This window comes from Accipiter gentilis, chromosome 25, assembly GCF_929443795.1.
Source record: "Accipiter gentilis chromosome 25, bAccGen1.1, whole genome shotgun sequence".
NCBI classification, from domain to species: domain Eukaryota; kingdom Metazoa; phylum Chordata; class Aves; order Accipitriformes; family Accipitridae; genus Astur; species Astur gentilis.
The window spans coordinates 9,916,802-9,934,564 of NC_064904.1; the positions used below are offsets into that span (position 1 = coordinate 9,916,802).

The 17,763-nt window shown below is 41.5% G+C and overlaps 2 protein-coding genes across 6 annotated transcripts in view; one reads left to right on the top strand and one right to left on the bottom strand.

Moving 5' to 3' along the window:
* Window positions 1–7,163: 7,163 nt before the first annotated feature.
* SLC25A29 (solute carrier family 25 member 29) lies at window positions 7,164–16,667 on the bottom strand. Of its 4 annotated transcripts, XM_049828957.1 has the most exons (5): window positions 16,566–16,633; window positions 14,988–15,031; window positions 12,915–12,949; window positions 10,233–10,316; window positions 7,164–9,571 (listed from the first exon to the last, which is right to left on the bottom strand). In XM_049828957.1, exon 5 carries the CDS (start codon window positions 9,536–9,538, stop codon window positions 8,828–8,830), a length of 711 nt encoding a protein of 236 aa, XP_049684914.1. In that variant the 5' UTR covers window positions 9,539–9,571; window positions 10,233–10,316; window positions 12,915–12,949; window positions 14,988–15,031; window positions 16,566–16,633; the 3' UTR covers window positions 7,164–8,827. The 4 variants fall into 4 exon arrangements, with proteins under 4 accessions (XP_049684914.1, XP_049684911.1, XP_049684912.1 ...); XM_049828954.1 differs by lacking the exon at window positions 12,915–12,949 and having other exon boundaries at window positions 16,566–16,667; XM_049828955.1 differs by having other exon boundaries at window positions 10,233–12,949.
* SLC25A47 (solute carrier family 25 member 47) overlaps window positions 15,039–17,763 on the top strand; it is a 28,244-nt gene continuing 25,519 nt past the window's right edge. For both annotated transcript variants that reach the window (XM_049828943.1, XM_049828948.1), the window contains exon 1: window positions 15,039–16,133. The gene's annotated coding sequence lies outside the window, so the exon portion shown is untranslated. The remainder of the gene's footprint in view (window positions 16,134–17,763) is intronic.

A 17,763-nucleotide genomic window follows, 5' to 3' on the forward strand; every position in this document is an offset into this window, starting at 1 on the left:
TTATTAAATATTGATTAGAGGATTAACTGGTAACTGAAACTTGTATTGCCCCTAGTTATATTGCATCTGATTACAGAGAGATATCTGAAAAATTTTCATCTAGGCCTCAAATCAGTAGCATTCAATACACACCTGAGTGTAAGTAGCAACGCTTAGCAGCGTGAAAGATCTTGCTTTGTAACTAGTTAATTCCATATTGCATGTGAATAAATAATTGCATTGAGCAGCTTCTGTAAGTTATTTAAGCTTTGGAAGTATAATTGGTACATCTTGTTCTTAAAACATCATGCTTAGTTGATTCCACAGTTCTCCTTATGGATTTTCAGTGAAGAAATTACAGGCTTTGAGAATAGCAACAGATTTGACTTTGAAAACCACCATTGCCAGCCTACTATCGACAAGTTCCTGCGTTATACCACCAGTTTGTGAGCAAGTTCAGGTAAGGGGAGGAGAGTGGCGGGGGTAAATGTAGCCAGTGGTTTTAAAGCTGGCAAAAGATTTAAGTGCTTACTTGTCATGCCTGTTCTACTGCTCATTTGATCTTACATTTCATATTACCATATCTGGTTCTCCTGCTGTCGAAATGGAAGGGGACAAATTCTGTAGCTGTGTATCTGTTGGACTCAGACCATTTTTTAAAAGGTAGCACTGACTATAGACTTTTCTAGCTGTGTCTATTTGTGGTCTGCTGGTAGCAGTAGGTCCTGCTTTAAATACAAGACAAACTGAACTTAAATACCTTTTACTTCTGGAGGTTGTTTTTCTTGAAAAGTTTGGAAGAGGAGCCCAGGTACAGATTTGACATGTGGAGTGAATAAATTCTTAGTGAAATGGAATGCCAGGACTTCAGCTGAACTTGTACTTGATTTTAGTTACCTTCTTTTTGAAGAGGTTCACTGTTTAATTGAGGTAGTGCAATTTGACATTCCAACCCCCAGTGGCCACAAATTGTCAATCAGCAAAGCCAAATGCTAAACACATCCTAACAACATAGCTTGTCAGCAGTAATGTCATTTTAATGGCAGACGGAGATCCTTTCCCTCTGCTAATTCCACAGTAAGAAAAAAGCAAAAGAAGCAATAGTTAACAGAAATGGCAAAATTATTGAGGCTTTAAAATGTTTAAAGAAAGCTAATCCTTTCAAAGTGCTTGATGAAGAGGAACAGCAGTGGTGGCAAAAGGTGTTTCTACTTGGCCATCACCTGCCTTAAGGTGCTCACAGGGTATTTTATTAGTGCACGCCTTGGAAGAACTGGGACTGATTAGTCTTTGTACTCAGATAAGATGGACAAACTTGAGGACAGTGTGTGCTGAATCGCGTTCTTCAAAACACGGTTCCTTAATGCCTTGAAGAAATGGAGAAAAGTCAGAATTTTTGTCAAGGCTGCTAGATAAATTGGTCTAGGAAGTCTAATCAGTCAAGTGGTAGCTGTTACTGGCATTGATTGATCCAGTTGTTCTATAATGATGGCACTTTGGAATAGTAAGTTTTGCATCTGTATGGCACCTTTAAGTCTGTGTTATGCTGGCTTGAGAAAAGCTGACACAAACACTGTTTAGTCGTCTCCATTAAGCTTTGACTTCTTAGTAACTGCACTAATGTTCCTGTATTGCTTAAAGCTGTGGAGAAATCAAAGGTCCTTCAAAAGCTTAAGAACTTGGGGTGGATTTCAAAACTGAATGTCAGGTGTTAATTTTACAGGCAGGAATAAAAATCAAAGTTGCACTTCGGACCAGTGCGCTAATTCATAGCTGTGTAAATGGAATAGTTCAAAAGTAGCCCTTCTCTTGGGAAGAGTGAAAAGGTTTCTTACATCAGCCTGATTTGGCAGTCCCAGGGCAAAAGAATGGGAGAGTGACATGAGGAAGAGGGTTTGAGACCGCACCGTAGAACAGAACAAGCAGAAACATCTACATAGTGATCCATAAAGGTACAAACAAATTAGAGAAGGAATGTATGTGCTTGTATTATCATGAGACTCAGTATTCATTTTGATCATATGAATTGATCCAGTACCAAGTTGCAAAAGGCAAACAGTATGAAGATGGCTTTACAGCAATGCTTAAATGCCACCTGGATGGTTACCAGCTTCATTTTGTAAGGTAATTTAATCAGAGGTCCTTTACTCAATTTCATCCTCTCTGCCTAAAATAAACCAGCTTAGGCAAGTTTATGTGTACTCACAATCATCCTATATTATTAAGGCAGTTTTGCTTAGAATTTTTTTCAGTCACTTTGTTTTTGTTTCTCTGGAAGTAATCTGGAGAATATTGAATTTCCTTTTGGAGAAAGCACATCAGACTCAGTATAAGAGTTCATGTGAATTTTTCAGGTGCTGGCTTCCCCTAAGTAGCAGAAAAACAGTGTTTTGCTGCAGGCAAATGAGTAAGATGTCTAAAAAAAGTTGCTATAAGCTAACTGTGGTTTCAGGGTTTTCTTAAGTCTTCTGTTATTTTTTTCTAACAGAAAAGCTTTAAGATTGGATGCTAATTGGATATTATTCCTCCTATTTTGTGTTACGGTGTGGACATAATAGCCCTCTCATGAACTGCTGTTCTCATGAGATTTCTGTGTAAACTGGAAGCTCGCTTCAGGCGCAAGCCTGAAGTTCTCTAGAAATGTTGGTTAATTTTGGGAGGCAAGGAAAGGGATGGAGAGTCTGTGGGTTCCTTGCAGGACTTTTGGATGCTGCTTTTGCCACCACTTTTATATTAAGTGCTCTTGTAGTTTTAAATGTGATTTCTCTCTAATCAGGCTGATTTTAGGTCCCATCTGTGTCAATGCTTTATTTCAGTCTGTACGGATACTCTTGAATAGTAGTTTGCCAGGAGATGGCAGTGAATTACCAGTTTGTACAGTGTGACCAGCAGACAGAATAGCTAAGTGTCAGGGTGCCCCTATGAGGTCAAGTGTCTGTAGGGTGTCCTGTGGTGTTTAGTAGACCTTGACAGACTTGGAACGTGCCAGTGTCAAAGAGCAAGTTTCCCACACACTAGTGCAGAAGAATAAGCAGCACAACTCTGTGCCGATTTCTGAGAGTCCCAAGTGTACTTACGCATTCGCAAAAAGCACCAGCAAGGCAATGAAAATAAAGACTTTAAAAAAAAAAAAACACAACAAAACAACTGTTGAGTGTGACATGGATCATATAGTTTTAGTCACCCATCCAATTTTAATAGAAAATATCTTTAAAGGGAAATATGAAAATCTAATGACATGTAGTGTTAATGAATGTGCTTTCAACATGGCTATTTTGGTTAGCTGATAGATGTGTAAAGCACCAATGCTTCATTCTAACAGTGGCTTCCTAAAAAGTCTAAGCTCACCTGAGGCAGTTAGGGCCTCGCCATTTGACTTTACTTCAGTGTGTTGCTGCTTGTAATGTTTGCAAGGCCACTGCAGAGACTGCAGGACAGATGTTGCATCGGAGAGTCCTTCAATGCTGCTTTTTAGGGAATCAAAGATCTCAAATAAACTGGTTCTCTCTCTGGAGCAGGCCCACAGTAAAGGTGTATTTCAGAAGAATGTTGTTTCTGGATAACAGGTATATTTTTGAGGTAAATTATAGAGCAGATAAAGACTGACGCATAAGATGGACTCCTTGTTAAATAGAGGAAAATCCATCCACAAAAAAGATTGGTGACTGGGTATGTCTTAATGTACTTAAGCTGAAGCTCATCATCAATCAGCTGCAAGACAAATCTGTAGAAAACTCTTACTAGTTACTGTTTTGATTTAAGGGCTCATAAAGTCAGGTGTCCTTCAGAGCTGCAGGATGTTTGCCAAGGACCTCAATAATGTTGCCAGTTGTGAATTTGGCTTGCAAACTTTTTGACTGCCTCACATGTGGGGCATCATGCAGCATAGGTTTTGACTTATTTTTCAATGCATTTCTTTTCTCTCAGCAAAACAGAAGATCTGGCCTTTGGAGACAGAATCCTTCAGTCTTCAGTCTTAACTGGTGCTTTGACTGAACCGCCAATGGATTTGTATGAATCCAATGACTCCCATAGCTTGAAAGGGCATACAAATGTTCATGGTTTGGAAATGGATTGTAAGGAATAGTACTGTGGCTGGTGTTCAGGTTTTCCTCTTACGTGGGTGTTTGTTTTTATTCTTTCCTCTTGCATAGGTTAGAGATAGGGGATTTCATCTCAATTTTTCCCAGAGTGTAAAATGAAAGTGTACAGTCTCTCAGTTATGAACTGAGAGGGAAGCAGGTATCTGCCTGGGGGAAGTTAAGGGCAAGAGAGTTATTTTTACTTTTACCTCCTTTAATTGTAGTTAAAAAGCTTGAACTTTTTTACTAGCCTGTTTGAAAATTACCTGTTGTAGATTCTTCCTTAAGTGAAAATACATCAGTGCACAAGGAAGAACATCTGTGGCCTGGTTGGTTGCAACACTTGAGTATATCTGATTGAGGATAAATCTCTGCTGAAGACAACTAGATTAGGTCCTAGAAAACGAATACTAATTTTCTTTCATACTAACTTTAGTCTAGTGAAGTCAAATTACTCTAGCAACAATTCTTCCTATTTTGATATATTTAGAAAACAGTGCAGACCATGAGGTCAAATTTCATTATGATTTTAGTATTTTATTGATAGACACATGGATGTGGTTGAAGTGGTAGAACTCTATTTTACTGTTAATAAAAAACATGGAGGGTTTCTTTCAGTAAGAAAAAGCAGTCATAATAAAGTATAACAGTGAATGATACCAAGAAGCAATTTAACTGTGTTAGATGTAAAGTTTTATAGACCTGAAGAATGTTTTGTGAACGTTAAGAACTTGCCTTTCTTCCATATATATCAATGTATAGGGTATTATTTTTCACTGCAGAGCTTGCCTTGCTTGCTTTCAATTTATTTATTGACGAAACTGTATAGCTTGAAATCGCATTCTAGGTCAAATCAGTTAAAGCTGATAATAAACTATAAGTAGACACGGTTTTACTGTATATCATATGTATTATTGTGCATATTATGTCACTTTTTTTCTGTTAGTGATAACCATTTTTGTAATTAGTGAGGACAACACTACTACAAAAATTGCAAAACAGTTGCATTGGGAGGATGAAAATGGCTTATTTTCCTCTGCTTTCCTCCCCCACTGCCCATAAATTCCTGCACATTGAAAGAAGCAGTTTTCTTCCTCATGACTTGAAAGCCTATCTCCAACTAGGTTTGGCCCAGCAAGTTCTCTGCTTCCCTACTCTGTTGCTGTGCCTACTGGAGTCATACAGTCCCTTAGATCCTTCATCTGTCTCCATGGCTGTGGTGTTTGATATGGCATGCTGCCCTGGGCAAGCTGCTATTTTCTCTGGCTGTTTTTCTGGCAGAAGAGGGGTTTAATAGCACCTTCTGCTAATCTAATGGTGTTTGACATACTTCTAGGCTTTAAGTTGTTCTTTAACTATTCACAGATCAAAAGTCTGGCTAATAACAGGTGTTAACATGTGTTTTCCAGCATAATAGTGAATATATTTAACTTCAAAGAACACACACATCTCTTCTCTGCAAGGTCGACTTTTTATACTTGCATCTTCGTAACTTTCCCGGTAGGCTACCTGTCCTGCACCTGCCATGTACTGGTTTTCATTCCTTGAATGTATTGCTGCTTTTTCATGTGAACTGTAAAAAAGCTATATGCAGAGGAAGGCAAGGAAGAGAGAACAAAGAAAAAAAAATTTGAATACTGTCATGTTATGGTTGCAGACATGATACATGAACTGAATTTCTCCCCAGTAGTTTTACTATAATAACTTCTTTAAAACCTGGAAGGGTTGTACCTGGGTGCTTTTTTTCCTAATCGAGCATATTTGTGGCTGTGACTTGTAACACTGGTATGACCCATCCACTAGCAGCGTGGGTCAGAAGAAAGTAGAGCACGGGCACTTGGTAGTAGGTGACAGTCAGTTTTACCCCAACAACTGAAGGGAATAAGAAGGTATTAAGAGTATCTCCTACCCAGGATCATGATGCTTGTGGGAAGGAGAGTCTGCAGAGGCACAGTACAGTTCTGTTTGACTTGGCTAAATTGGCTGACATTTGAAAAAATCTAGCAGGAAGGAACTGAATCGTGTTTGAAAAGGCTGAGGCTATTGTCTAGCTTGATTTATTAGTTAGGAGTCACACAGATTTCAAGCAACTGACATCGGACTAGGTTGAAAGCTGACTTTTACCCTCCTCTTAGGCTTGTTGAGTAACCTCCAGTGTCTGCTACTGATTATTTAAGTTCAGATGGATGACTTTCTGGAGAGAATGTTTTAGGTAAATACAAGTAAAACATTGTGTAGCCCTTTCTGTTTTAATGATGTTCCTGTCTTTTAGGGAGACACTATTTGTTTATTCCAAGTATTTGTTTCTGTGCCGTAGTTCAACATCGTTGCTCCTGCTGAGAGAACACAAGGTACTTGAGTGCAACTGCTCCTGGTCACAGTTAGTTGGCCTTTCCCTTTTCTGATCTAGCAAGCTTGACAGGGTCTCTTTAGGTCATGTATATCTACCCTTTAAGAACACAAATTAGCAGAGCCAGTACCTGAAATAACCTCTCATCAGCAATGAGAGGTCTTTTTCATAGGTCATAACACACATCATCCCGCTTTTCCTGCATGGCTTTATATTTGGAATACTGGTGTTCTTTGTGGGCTAGTTGTACTGTCTAAAAACAAAACTACAACCTACAAAGCTTTTTGCTAAGCTTGTGCATCTTAGAGCCAAGCATTCTTCTGATTCAGGTATGAACAGTGTTGCTGGCAGACCTGGTACTTGATTCTGATGTGACTCTGCAAGGACTCTAGACTTGTCTTCTGCAGTTGTGCAGCCTTGGTGCAGATCAGCATTGCTTAAACCAAATAAATGCAGAATATGAAGGGTCCAACCATGCTGCCAGCTCTTTGCCTCTAAAAGCAGGATTGTTCTCTTAGTAGCTATAATATCTTCAAGTCAGTTTGAAGAAGCAAGCTCAGGCAGCTTCCTTTCTTTGCTTTAATGAGCTGATACACTCTAAGCCAGAGCAAGGCACTGCCCTTCCTGGTGGCACATGGAAGGCAGATGGGGAACAAGTTTCTTCAGGCAAAAGCCAGAAACCCCACCCTCTTGCAAGGTAGGTTTAACACAAGCATCTAAGTAAAACATAAGAAACTTTAAAGAACCAAAGACAAAATTTTTAAAAAATTTATTCCCTCCATTTTTATATACAATAATTAGACTACTGTACAAAGGTGTAAATGGTCTCTGCTGTGAGTTGTGCATATGCAGCTTAGTAGATTTAACATTCAATTTGAATCTCAGTGCGAGTAGGCACTAAAACATCCAACATACCTCCAAGGTATAAAAAGACATACCAGTTTTACAGGTTTCTCCAGCATATTTTGTTACAGTGCAAAATGCTATGAAATAAGGTTTCTTTAGCAAATTCATATAAATTAAACACATATTGCACTTGTCCCAACCAAAAGTGTAACAAGTTGTACTTAGTGAACTAGTCTGATACATTTTAGAACATTCTTCATACACATGTACTCCTTCCTCCTAGCTATTGGTGCCAAATATGTGTAGTTCTTACTCCAAATCTTAAATAACTGTTTATAGCTCTTTGACTAATGCAGTCCCTCTTGAACAGACTGCTAAAAAAAAAAAAAAAAAAAAATCACAGTGGATTAACGTAACAAGAAAATTCTCCAAAACCCTTTTCAGTCTTCTTTCCAGTAGCACTGTAACTAAATACATAAAAATCAGTATTGTTTAAATTCATAATGCAAGTGTATTGAACACCAACTGTTTCAGACACACCCCTATTTTCTGGAAAGGTATGAAACCTCCAGTTCTAAACATGTACGTATTTCTACAGTACTTTAAGCTGCTAAGCTAACATTGCACCCACAAACATTTTGTGCAATACCACAAGTAGGACTTTGACTTCTGTACATCACTGGCTGCTATGGGGCACACTGGGAGAAGTGGCGCAAAGTTGCAGTAATTTCAGAGAACAAAAGTCTGTTTGGTCTGAATGTAGTCAATACAATCTGTGCACCCACCAAATGAGAAGTAGAGTTGAAGGCAAATAACATCAATCTTACTAAATTTGAGTTTCCCTAAATCCTTACAAGCGTTGAGATTTAAAGGAACAAGTGCGTTTGAGTGCAGATGGTAACTTTGTGCTTAAGATATTTATTCAAAGCTGAAAGGTGAGGGAGTAGTTTAGGAACAAATCTTTCTTCCTTTTTTTTTTTTTTTGCAAACCAGTATGAACAAAGTTGCTACTAAAACCACAGATGTATAAAAGCAGAGGAAAAGTAAAACGCATGGCTAGCTGAATGCTAGTCCATGTCTTAAAACAGTTCAGGGTTACCTGCAGAATGCTTCCAACATTTAATTTCATCCCCCTACTTCACCTCAGAGGACTATACTTACTGCTGTTACATACAAAAAGAGCATTTCTTTTCTGAAGACGCTTCTGCATTCAACTCGGCTCAGTCTTTCAGAAAATGAGTGGAAGAAAACCTGATTTCTGGTACTATGACATTCTCCAGGTCCTCTTCTGGAGCTGCAGCAGTAACTGTACAGTACTTTCTAAAGGCAGGTCCCCATCTTACTTGGATACTACTAGATATGAAGTCCTTAATAAGGCAATATGCTGTTTATACAAGTAATGAGATGAAATCCTAATTTGACACATTAAAGAATTCTTTACACAGATAGCATATGTTTACACCACTTGTGCGGGTCAAGTGTTTACATTTTTTAAAAAAAAAAAACAAAAACAAAAAACAAACAAACCCAACCAGCCGGGCTTTGGATTAGGAGAACAAACAGGTAAGGTTCACAAACTGGAAGGCTGCTGGATTACTGGACCTGGTTCACATTCACGAAGGTTGTCTTCTGACCTCATATACATTAGGAACACAGTGACAGTAGCAAAGGTTGCTGCGTTGACAGGAAAAGCACGGAGAAGCGTGGAAGTAAGACCTCTTGTGAACACCCTCCAGCCTTCTTCGTGGTAACTCTTTCTGACGCAGTCTAAAATGCCATTGTATTGTGTAATGCCTCCGACTCCATCAGCCTGAAGCCGGGATTTGATCACATCCACGGGATAGGTTGAGAGCCAGGACACGATTCCTGACATCCCACCAGAAAACAGCAGCTTGGGAATAACGTAACTGTCTTCAGCTTCACAGCCTAAATACCTGGTCATGCAGTCATAGGTCAGGAAGTAAAAGCCAAAGCTTGGGGTCTCTCTTATGAATGTAGAGACCATGCCCCTGTTGATACCCCTCAGCCCTTCCTTTCGATAGATTTTGATCAAACAATCCAGAGAATTTTTGTAGTTCTTCATTTTTAGTTTGTATTCACCTGTTCCTTGAAGCTGCATTCTTGTCTTTGCCAGCTCCATGGGACAGCAGATGATGCACTGGATAGCCCCTGCCGCTGACCCTGCAAGGAACTGGTTTAGAGGAGTGTCTTTTCCAAGAGCACGAAGTGTGTTTCCTTGTACACCGAACACGAGTGCGTTAATGAAGGTAAGTCCCATCATTGGTGACCCAATACCTTTATAGAGTCCAAAAGCCTAGTGGAAGAAGGAGGGAAAAACCCTTTTTAAACAGTGGTGTTGATAACCTCCTGAAACTATGCAGAACCTGGCCTTTCTGGCTCTCCCATGTGCCCCTAACTTTCTAACAGTGGCCAGAAGATTGGTATCATCTTGCTTTGTAGTAATAATTTCATCACTGCCTAGGACATAAACATCTAAACATTTTTAGCAGTACAAATACATAGTTGAACACATCCAGAAAATAATCTTAGTCCATCCAGAGAAAAGTTTTCTGCTAAATTTTATGCTTTATTTTTTATGTAGCTAATATGCTTTATTTTTTTATGTAGCTAAAAGCCTAAAGCCACCCTTTTAGTTATGGTCGCCACCCTTTTAGTTATGGTCTTGAAGCTTCAGCAGAAAAAAAAGCTCACCAATTTCTTCATTCATTGCTTGAATTCTCAGAAAATTAGCTATTCAAATACTCATTATCTTACTTAAAAAGTTAACTTTAAAATATCAACTTCCAACTTAGTGATCATGAAGTTTCTGGCAAACTTCTGACTACGCTATCTGCCCTATGGTCAGGTGATGTTCAGAGTATGCTTTTCTCTTGATCTTCAATATTTGCAGTGTTTTTGTACAGCTTTCCCACCCTTCTGATACAAAATAGGCAAAGCATTAATTTTGTACTTACAGATTCTTGCTTTATGATGGTCTGAAAGCAATGGAAGGTCCCACGGTAGAGAGGTTTCTCTACATTTTGAACTTGTAGACGAACCTATAAAAAGTTGTGAGATACTGATCTGTATGTCAAGAGCAGCCTAATTGGTAAACTACTGTCTTGTACATATATGGAGATTTGCTATAGCAATGTTTATACACTGAAATGCCATATGTGGCAAAATAATTTAAAAATATTCTGTGTTTTGAATTAATTTGGGGGGTGAAAACATGAAAGCAGGAGGATTATTAACTGCTTGTAAATATTAGAAAAACAGTATGTGAAAATACAACAGGGTACACTTATCTAGAATTTCAGATTGGTGTTTTCTAGTACATGCTACAATAAGTACTTTCTTTAACTGCCAAGAATACGTCTGTTCACATTAAGGACTATCTGTACAAACCTGATAGAATTTCATAAAAATGTATTTACAAGTCAAGCATAAAATAAGGATAATTGTAAAAGCGCGGAAACTCTCAACACCCCCCTCCCCCAGTGTTTTTGGCTACCAGACCTGGGACCCTTCACTGACATCTGATTTTTTTCAGAGGGTACCTAGGAAGAGACTCTTAAGATGTCTTTCTTTGCATAAGGAGAGAATAAAAAGCCACTTGTCCTTTTAAATTTCAGTCTGTTTTTTTTTTTTTTCTTTTAAGCTTGCTAAATGCAAACAGTTTGTGAGGGTGTGGCTGTTTCAAACCTTTAATGTTGGTAATCAGTTGCCATTTCAGTTTTGGAAAAGTTATGTTCTGCTGGACAGATAGAAGCTACTGCAACTGGTGACATTAGGAGACAGGCCAATTACCCAGATTTTTTTAACATTTAATGGAAAAGTCCAATTCAGTTTTTCCTGCTAATTTGTCCTCAACACATTTCAAACAAAACAAAAAAGCCTCAAAGCTACCTTGTTTGTGCAAGACCCTACACTGCAATAAACTCAATAAATTGGTTTCACTGGATTGGGGAAGTTAGAAATCTGTCTTTGTTCTCTAGCATGGAAGGCTGCAATGTTCCTCAGAAAAGATTTTTTTCAACCATTTAATGCTGCTGCAACTCTATCTAGGGCAGAAAATTTCAAGACTCTTACTCTGAACAAAAGAAAAGATTATCAGGTCTACATGAAAGATTCCCAACTGTAAAATCTTTTTATCCCTGTTTGCCTAAAGTAGTAGTAAACACCCCCACAACAATGAAAGACCCGTAAGATGATGTGGGTCTAGAAAAGGGTTTGGGGACATGGTTTGTCAAAATTCTGTGTTCAGATTAGCTTTCTCTGAGGCAAAAAATAATTATTTACAATTTCAGTATTTTTTTTTATATTCTTACAACATGTCACTGTTTTGTAAATCAAAGCTTTAGTTTTCAGTGTCCTTTTAGTATACATGTTAGTGTGTGCTAGCCAGACTGGGAGGCTGAGATCACCTCAGGTCTTCCAAGATAGAACAGGGTTTTAAAACTTCTTAGAGCTAAAAGTAGGCTTATAGCAGGATTCATTGAAAATAAATCCTTCGTCACTCAAAGTGACATTTGGGGAGGCAGGCAGATTGTTAAAACTGCTCAAGAAGCAGACCCACAAGCAAAGTCATAAGTCTTAACAAGCTGTCAGAATTGCACAAAACAAAGGTTTTACTCCATTAATAACTTACTGCTATTGTTTCAAACCCTGTCTGTGAAGTCAGGGGACTTCCACATGTATGGGCTTTGGGAGAATTGCATGCAGCTTAGGAACCTTCTTACTTTAACTTTTCTATACACTTGTCTTTAGTAGTTCAGAATTAGTCATATTCTGTATATAGGTTGAATTTCCTAGTGGCATACAGCTCCCACTATTTTTGTCTAAATAATTTGTGAAATATTGACCTATTAAGCATTGTTGTAGGATAAAATATTTAGAGAGCACTGATGCTCCACATCTAAGAATGAAAACCAGCTCTTCCATTTGAGCACGGCGATGACAACACAGGGATACCCGCATTAGCAAACTGCCAGGTAAGGCAATGAATGCATATGAAACTTTATTTCATCAGTATTAATGCCATATTCAACAAGGTCTTTAGTGTGCACAACTATAGGAAGGATGAATCATGTGCAAATTTTAACCCTCTGTTCTCTTCATTGTCCAATATTCTTGCTTTCTTGTTATTTGAAACCACTGTTAGTAAGGTTTTAGGTCTAATACTAACATGCTAATTTCACATCACTAAAGACTTGCATAAAGGTACTCAAAACTAAGAAAAAAACCCAAACAACCCAAACCCCACCACACCCCAAAACAGTCCAAACATTTAATAATGTGCCAAATAAGTGATTTAGAAGTGTTTGAGCAATGAAAATGTCTTCTAAGGATATGTAGTGGATAAGACCTCAACAACAGTGTGCCTGAGATTCAATTTTAGAACCATTGTGTGTGCAAGTATATATAGCCAGAAATGCATACCAGAAAGAAGGTTCAGAATAAGACTTTACATAAAAAAAAAAAGGGATATTTAAACCCCACTCCCTCCATGCCATAGCTGTAGAAGAGGGACACATCAGTTTAAAACTAAAAAGGGAAAAAGCTTCATAAGTCTTTTAGATCTTTATTTGAACTAATACATTTGGGAATAAATTAAGACTGAGAGAAACAGAAGTGTTCACCTGGGCTATACTTACTAGGTAACTCTCCCGTGATGAGGCTTATCTGTCATCTACAACAAAGTAACACTTTTGCTGTTAATGAAGACAGCCCCTAGCTCAGAAAGTAAAGGCAGTTAAAAGCAAAAAAGCAATTTTATACATTACATCAACAAACCAGGGATAAGGAGTTTGCCAGTTCTGAGATCAGCTCAGTTGTGGGTTTTGCAGGGTGACTTCACCGGCTTAATCTCTCCCTGTGTGTCCCACCATCCCCCTCCCCGCTTTGGGAAACATGATCACCGGTCAAAAAAGGAGTTTAAAAGCCAAGACAGAAGTAAAATTCTGGCTTATCTAAGCAGCTTTCCCATTGTTCAGTTATATTAAAAACTTACAGTCTAAGGTGACTACCAGCTAGCCCTTTAAACACTGCAGAACTATAAAAAGGGTTAATTCTTAACACATATACATACACAACAAGTTATGCAATGTCTTGTTTTTTTAGAGACTGGTTATAGTGTTAGTTTTCCCACATACAGTGGTGACTATGCCAGCTAATAACACAAACATTAGTATTTTCTCTGAAAAATAAAGGAAATGCTTATAATACCTTCTAATGGGCATGAAAATACAGTGTGCCATACTGGATTTCATAGAACAGTTGAAGTCATCCAGAAACAAACTATTTGCTCTATTGTAAAGCAAGATGCTTTTTCTAAAGCCAACACATCTATTTTGCAATAATACATCTGCTGGAACTAGCATGGGAGCCCCAGTTTTGCAGACACTTAAATGTTTAGTTTCATGCACTAGAAGCTGTTCCACTTTAAAAAACAAAAAACCCCATACATGCTTAACCTTAGCCTGAGCATAGAATTTTAGCAGTTTTGCTGGCTTCAGTGAAATGACCCATCACCTTAAGTTAAGCATGTAAAACTTGGCAGGGTGGGAGGGAGAGAAAAAGACAGCCGGCCCTGTACCACTGTAAAAAAAAAAAAGTGCAAGTCTGGATAACACCATTCCTGAAAATATATACTAGAATTCAACCCAATTACTTAACAGTCAAATTTACCCTACTCTGAGAAACACACATACAGTTTTTACTATTTGAGCAGCTTGCACTTGACTGGCAAGGACTAATATCCAATAGCTAGGAAAATCTGTGTTGAATTAACCATGTGCTAGAATACAGAATATGGTGATGACCTCGTTAACTGTCAGCCTTTTGCATATCTAAATACAGCAAGGTAGAGGTATTCCAAATATAGATCTAGCGGGTGGCATGCTCTCTGCTGCAGTCAAGTGATCTGGTATATTAATTTAGCAGGGAATATATTTGCACCCCTTCTTCTATTCTTCCAGTGCAATACTTTGGACAAGGCTGCTGAAGAGTGACTTAAGTTGTCATCCCATTCTGAAAAATGGGCTTGGACCCTGGGAGTCCTGGCTGAAGGGCCCTCCAGGAGATTTAAAATCTTATCTTTGAACAGGTCTTAGCTACCCTGAGTATGCATAATACATACAGCTAACAGACCATCAGAAAAATCAATCTTAACTTGGAAAGTTATAAAAATATATAGTCATACTTAAAGGGAGGAAAAAGCCCCCAGGCAAGCTTCATGCTGTGGATTTTTATCCACTTACACCCTGTGGCTAGTGTAACAAATTCATGCTTGAGGAGAAAGTAGCAGAGCTTGAAGGGGAAACAACAGAGATTTCAACCTAGTAACGAAGTAGGTTTGAGTTACAAACGCAGGGAGAGGCAGTTTGAGCAGTTAGTGATGAACAGCTGCAGAGAAGCAAGCTTAGAACAAAATTAAGTTAAAGGTAAGATTGTATTTTCAAATACAATATTGTTACTGCACTGATGAACTTGTAGTTCAGGCCAATGTTTGTGGTGTTACTGGGTTGAATGACACATACAAAGAATTTTTTCACTTCTGAAGAGCTGGAGACTGCAAATCTATAACGAGTGGTTGAGGAGGCTCGCTCCAAGCTTTCCAGCACAGATTTACGCTCCTACAGTGCCTGGGGATTTTTTTCCTCCCCCACTTCTTGGAAAAACTTTCAAGTTCTCTACGTAGAGACAAAGGTATTTCATAATCAACCCACCTTAACAGTGTCAAATGGGTGTCCTACCAGCACTCCGGCAGCACCTGAAAGAAAACAACCACCACGGTTACGCCTCCAGTTTTCTTCCTGGGTCTGGGGCTCCAGTAGCCCAAGCATGACCACCAGCCTGAGGTGTAAGTGCACAGTGTTATCGGCAGGCCAGGTAAAGAGCATCCTATCAAGTCAGAAGATGAGAGATCTACAGTTCAGTCCTTCAGGCCTGTACTAGATGCCTATACGCTCCCATCAAGCTTCTGAGCCGCAGTCCGGGTTTAAGTGTGTGACTACAGAGCCTGCCACACATGGGGTGCTCAGTGGTGACTCCTGGCCGCAGCCTAAGGCGAGTCCAGTGGGCAGAAATGGCAGATTTCCTCCAAAGCACAATATTTCATGCATGTGCCACTGTGTGGAAGCCTAGAAAACCATGAAGCTTCTCTAGAAGAAGCAGAAAACTCCTGCTCTCTGCCCACAGCCTTTCCAGATGTGATGGTACCACCTGCAGAAGGACCATGCATTACCAAAAAGCTTTGCTTTATTCTAGCATCAAAGGACTTTTTAGAAGTTACATGCAGGCCTATGAGTTAATACTGCCTAATCCGAATACATGCATTTTGCACTGAAAAACTGGGCTGAAGGAAGGGATCCTCTAGCTCCCTAATTCTGTGAACCAAAACTGGAAGTTCAATTCACTTATGACCTTCTCACATTTGCAGAAAGATAACATCCCTCCCTCTTCCTGAGAGGATGCGGCAGAAATACAAAGCCTGCTGTAGGATGGAGTAATCCAGGTTGGTCAAGGCCAGCACAGTGCCAACATAGTCCAAGTCACAAAAAAAGCAGTGTGTGCTGTGTTTGCCATGAAAAGACCACACAGGATCCCTGGCAAGGCAAGGATCACTAGGATGAAGTCAGAGGGAAGCTGTAAAAAAAAAAAATATTTTTAAAAAAAATCTCTTTGCCAGATTGGCAAGGAGAACAGCAAACGCAAATAACTGAAAAGCCAGACTAAATCTCCTGAACACGGTGTAACAACCGCTAAAAATGGAAGAAGGAAGGCCATAAGCAGATGCAGAGGGAAGAGCAAGATGAGCATACGCCTTCTCTCCTCCTCTTCGTGTTCAAGCTCCCCGCTATAAATATTTTCAGGTCAGAGGGGTCCCCGAGCCTGCTGCTGCTGCCCGTTCGCTAACCCCGGGAGAGCTCCCTCCCCACCACCACCCTTTCCAACCCCTTTCGGGCAAACCCCGGCGCTGCGGCACCGCCACGGGGAGGGACAGCCCGCTCCCCCCCCGCCGCCACTTCAGGAAATCCCCGAGACCTCCCTCCCTCCCTCCCTCCCGCCGCACCGGCGCTGCCCGCTGCATCTCCCGCCGCCCTCGGCCCCCACCTGCAGCGGGGCGGCCCGGTGCCCGACGCAATTCTCCGCTGACAAAATAAAAGCGCCGCGCCCAGCCCTCCCCTCCACACCCCCCCCTTCTCGAAAAAAAAAAAAAATCTTCTGTTTTTCCTCCCTTGTCCCCTCCGCTCCCCCCCCCCCCCCCCCGCCTTCCCTTCTTCGCCCCCCCCCCCGGCCCTCACCGCCGACGCATCCCGCGAGGAAATCCAGAGCCATGCTGGCACCCTCGGTCCCCGGCGGGGCCCGGCCCTTGCGCGATACCGCTCCGCGCACTGCCGCCGCCCGCCCCGCCGCCCGCCTTTCTACCGCCCGCCCCCGCCGGAGCGGGGCCGAGCCGCGCCCCCTCAGGGGCGGGCAGCGGGACAACTCCCCCCCGTCCCCCGCAGCCACTGGCGGCTGCGCCGGGGCGGCTCCGGGCAAAGGGCGGGACAGGGATGGGACTACCGGGGGGGGAGGCGGGCTGGGCCGGGCCGGAGCCTTCCCCCTTCTTCTTTACAGCTGCAGCTGGAGAATTAACCAGAAAGGCAGAAAGAAACCTCGGAGGCTGGGGGGGGGGGGGGGGGGGGGGGGGGGGGGGGGGGGGCAGAGCAACCCTCCCGCGGAGCATCGGCCGCCGCAGAGCTGTTTTGGGTGGTGCGGGGAGGCTGCCCGGGGGGTGCCGGCTTTCCGGGTGAGGCGTTCCGAGGCGCTGGTGGTCGGAAAGGCTGCGGAGCTGGTCCGTGAGGACTTTGGAGGGGTTGCCTCCTTCTCACAGGGGTGAAAGGCCTGTAACGCCTCTTCTGTGAAGAAAGGCAGAGAGAGTTGGGGTTGTTCAGCCTGGAGAAGAGAAGGCTCCGGGGAGACCTTGTTGTGGCCTTCCAGTACTTAAAGGGGGCTTATAAAGATGGAGAGAGACTTGTTACCAGGGCCTGTAGCGACAGAACAGGGGCTGACCATTTAAACTAGAAGGTGGTAGGTTTAGATTTCCATAATAATAAGGAAGAAACTCTTCACAATCTGCAGCGGCGAGATGCTGGAACAGGTTGGCCAGAGAAGTTGTGGATGCCCCATCCCTGGAAGTGTTCAAAGCTGGGTTGGACAAGAGCTTTGGGTGACCTGGTCTAGTGGAAGGTGTCCCTGCCCAGGGCAGGGGGGTTGGACTAGACGATCTTTGAAGGTCCCTTCCAACCCAAACCATTCTGTGATTCTATAACCAGATTCCCCCACCCAATGTTGTTCCGGAGAGGGGAGAAAGGGTTGCACCAGCAGACGTGGGCTCTGTGCTAACTGCTGCCCCCATGGCACAACTGAAAGTGCGGGGATGAGACCCTACCTCTGATGGCCAAGGACACAAATCGGTAGCCTGCTGTCTGTGGGACTGAGCAGAGCCCTGGATCTCAG

Bases quoted from the DNA above. Each gene is read 5' to 3' on its own strand.
- SLC25A29 (XM_049828954.1), bottom strand. From the start codon at position 16,599: ATGGCTCTGGATTTCCTCGCGGGATGCGTCGGCG. The intron at 15,032-16,565 runs GTGAGGGCCGGG...GTTTTCTTTCAG, and splicing joins CCTCGCGGGATGCGTCGGCG to GTGCTGCCGGAGTGCTGGTA. The intron at 10,317-14,987 runs GTGGGTTGATTA...AACTTTTTATAG, and splicing joins ACCCATTTGACACTGTTAAG to GTTCGTCTACAAGTTCAAAA.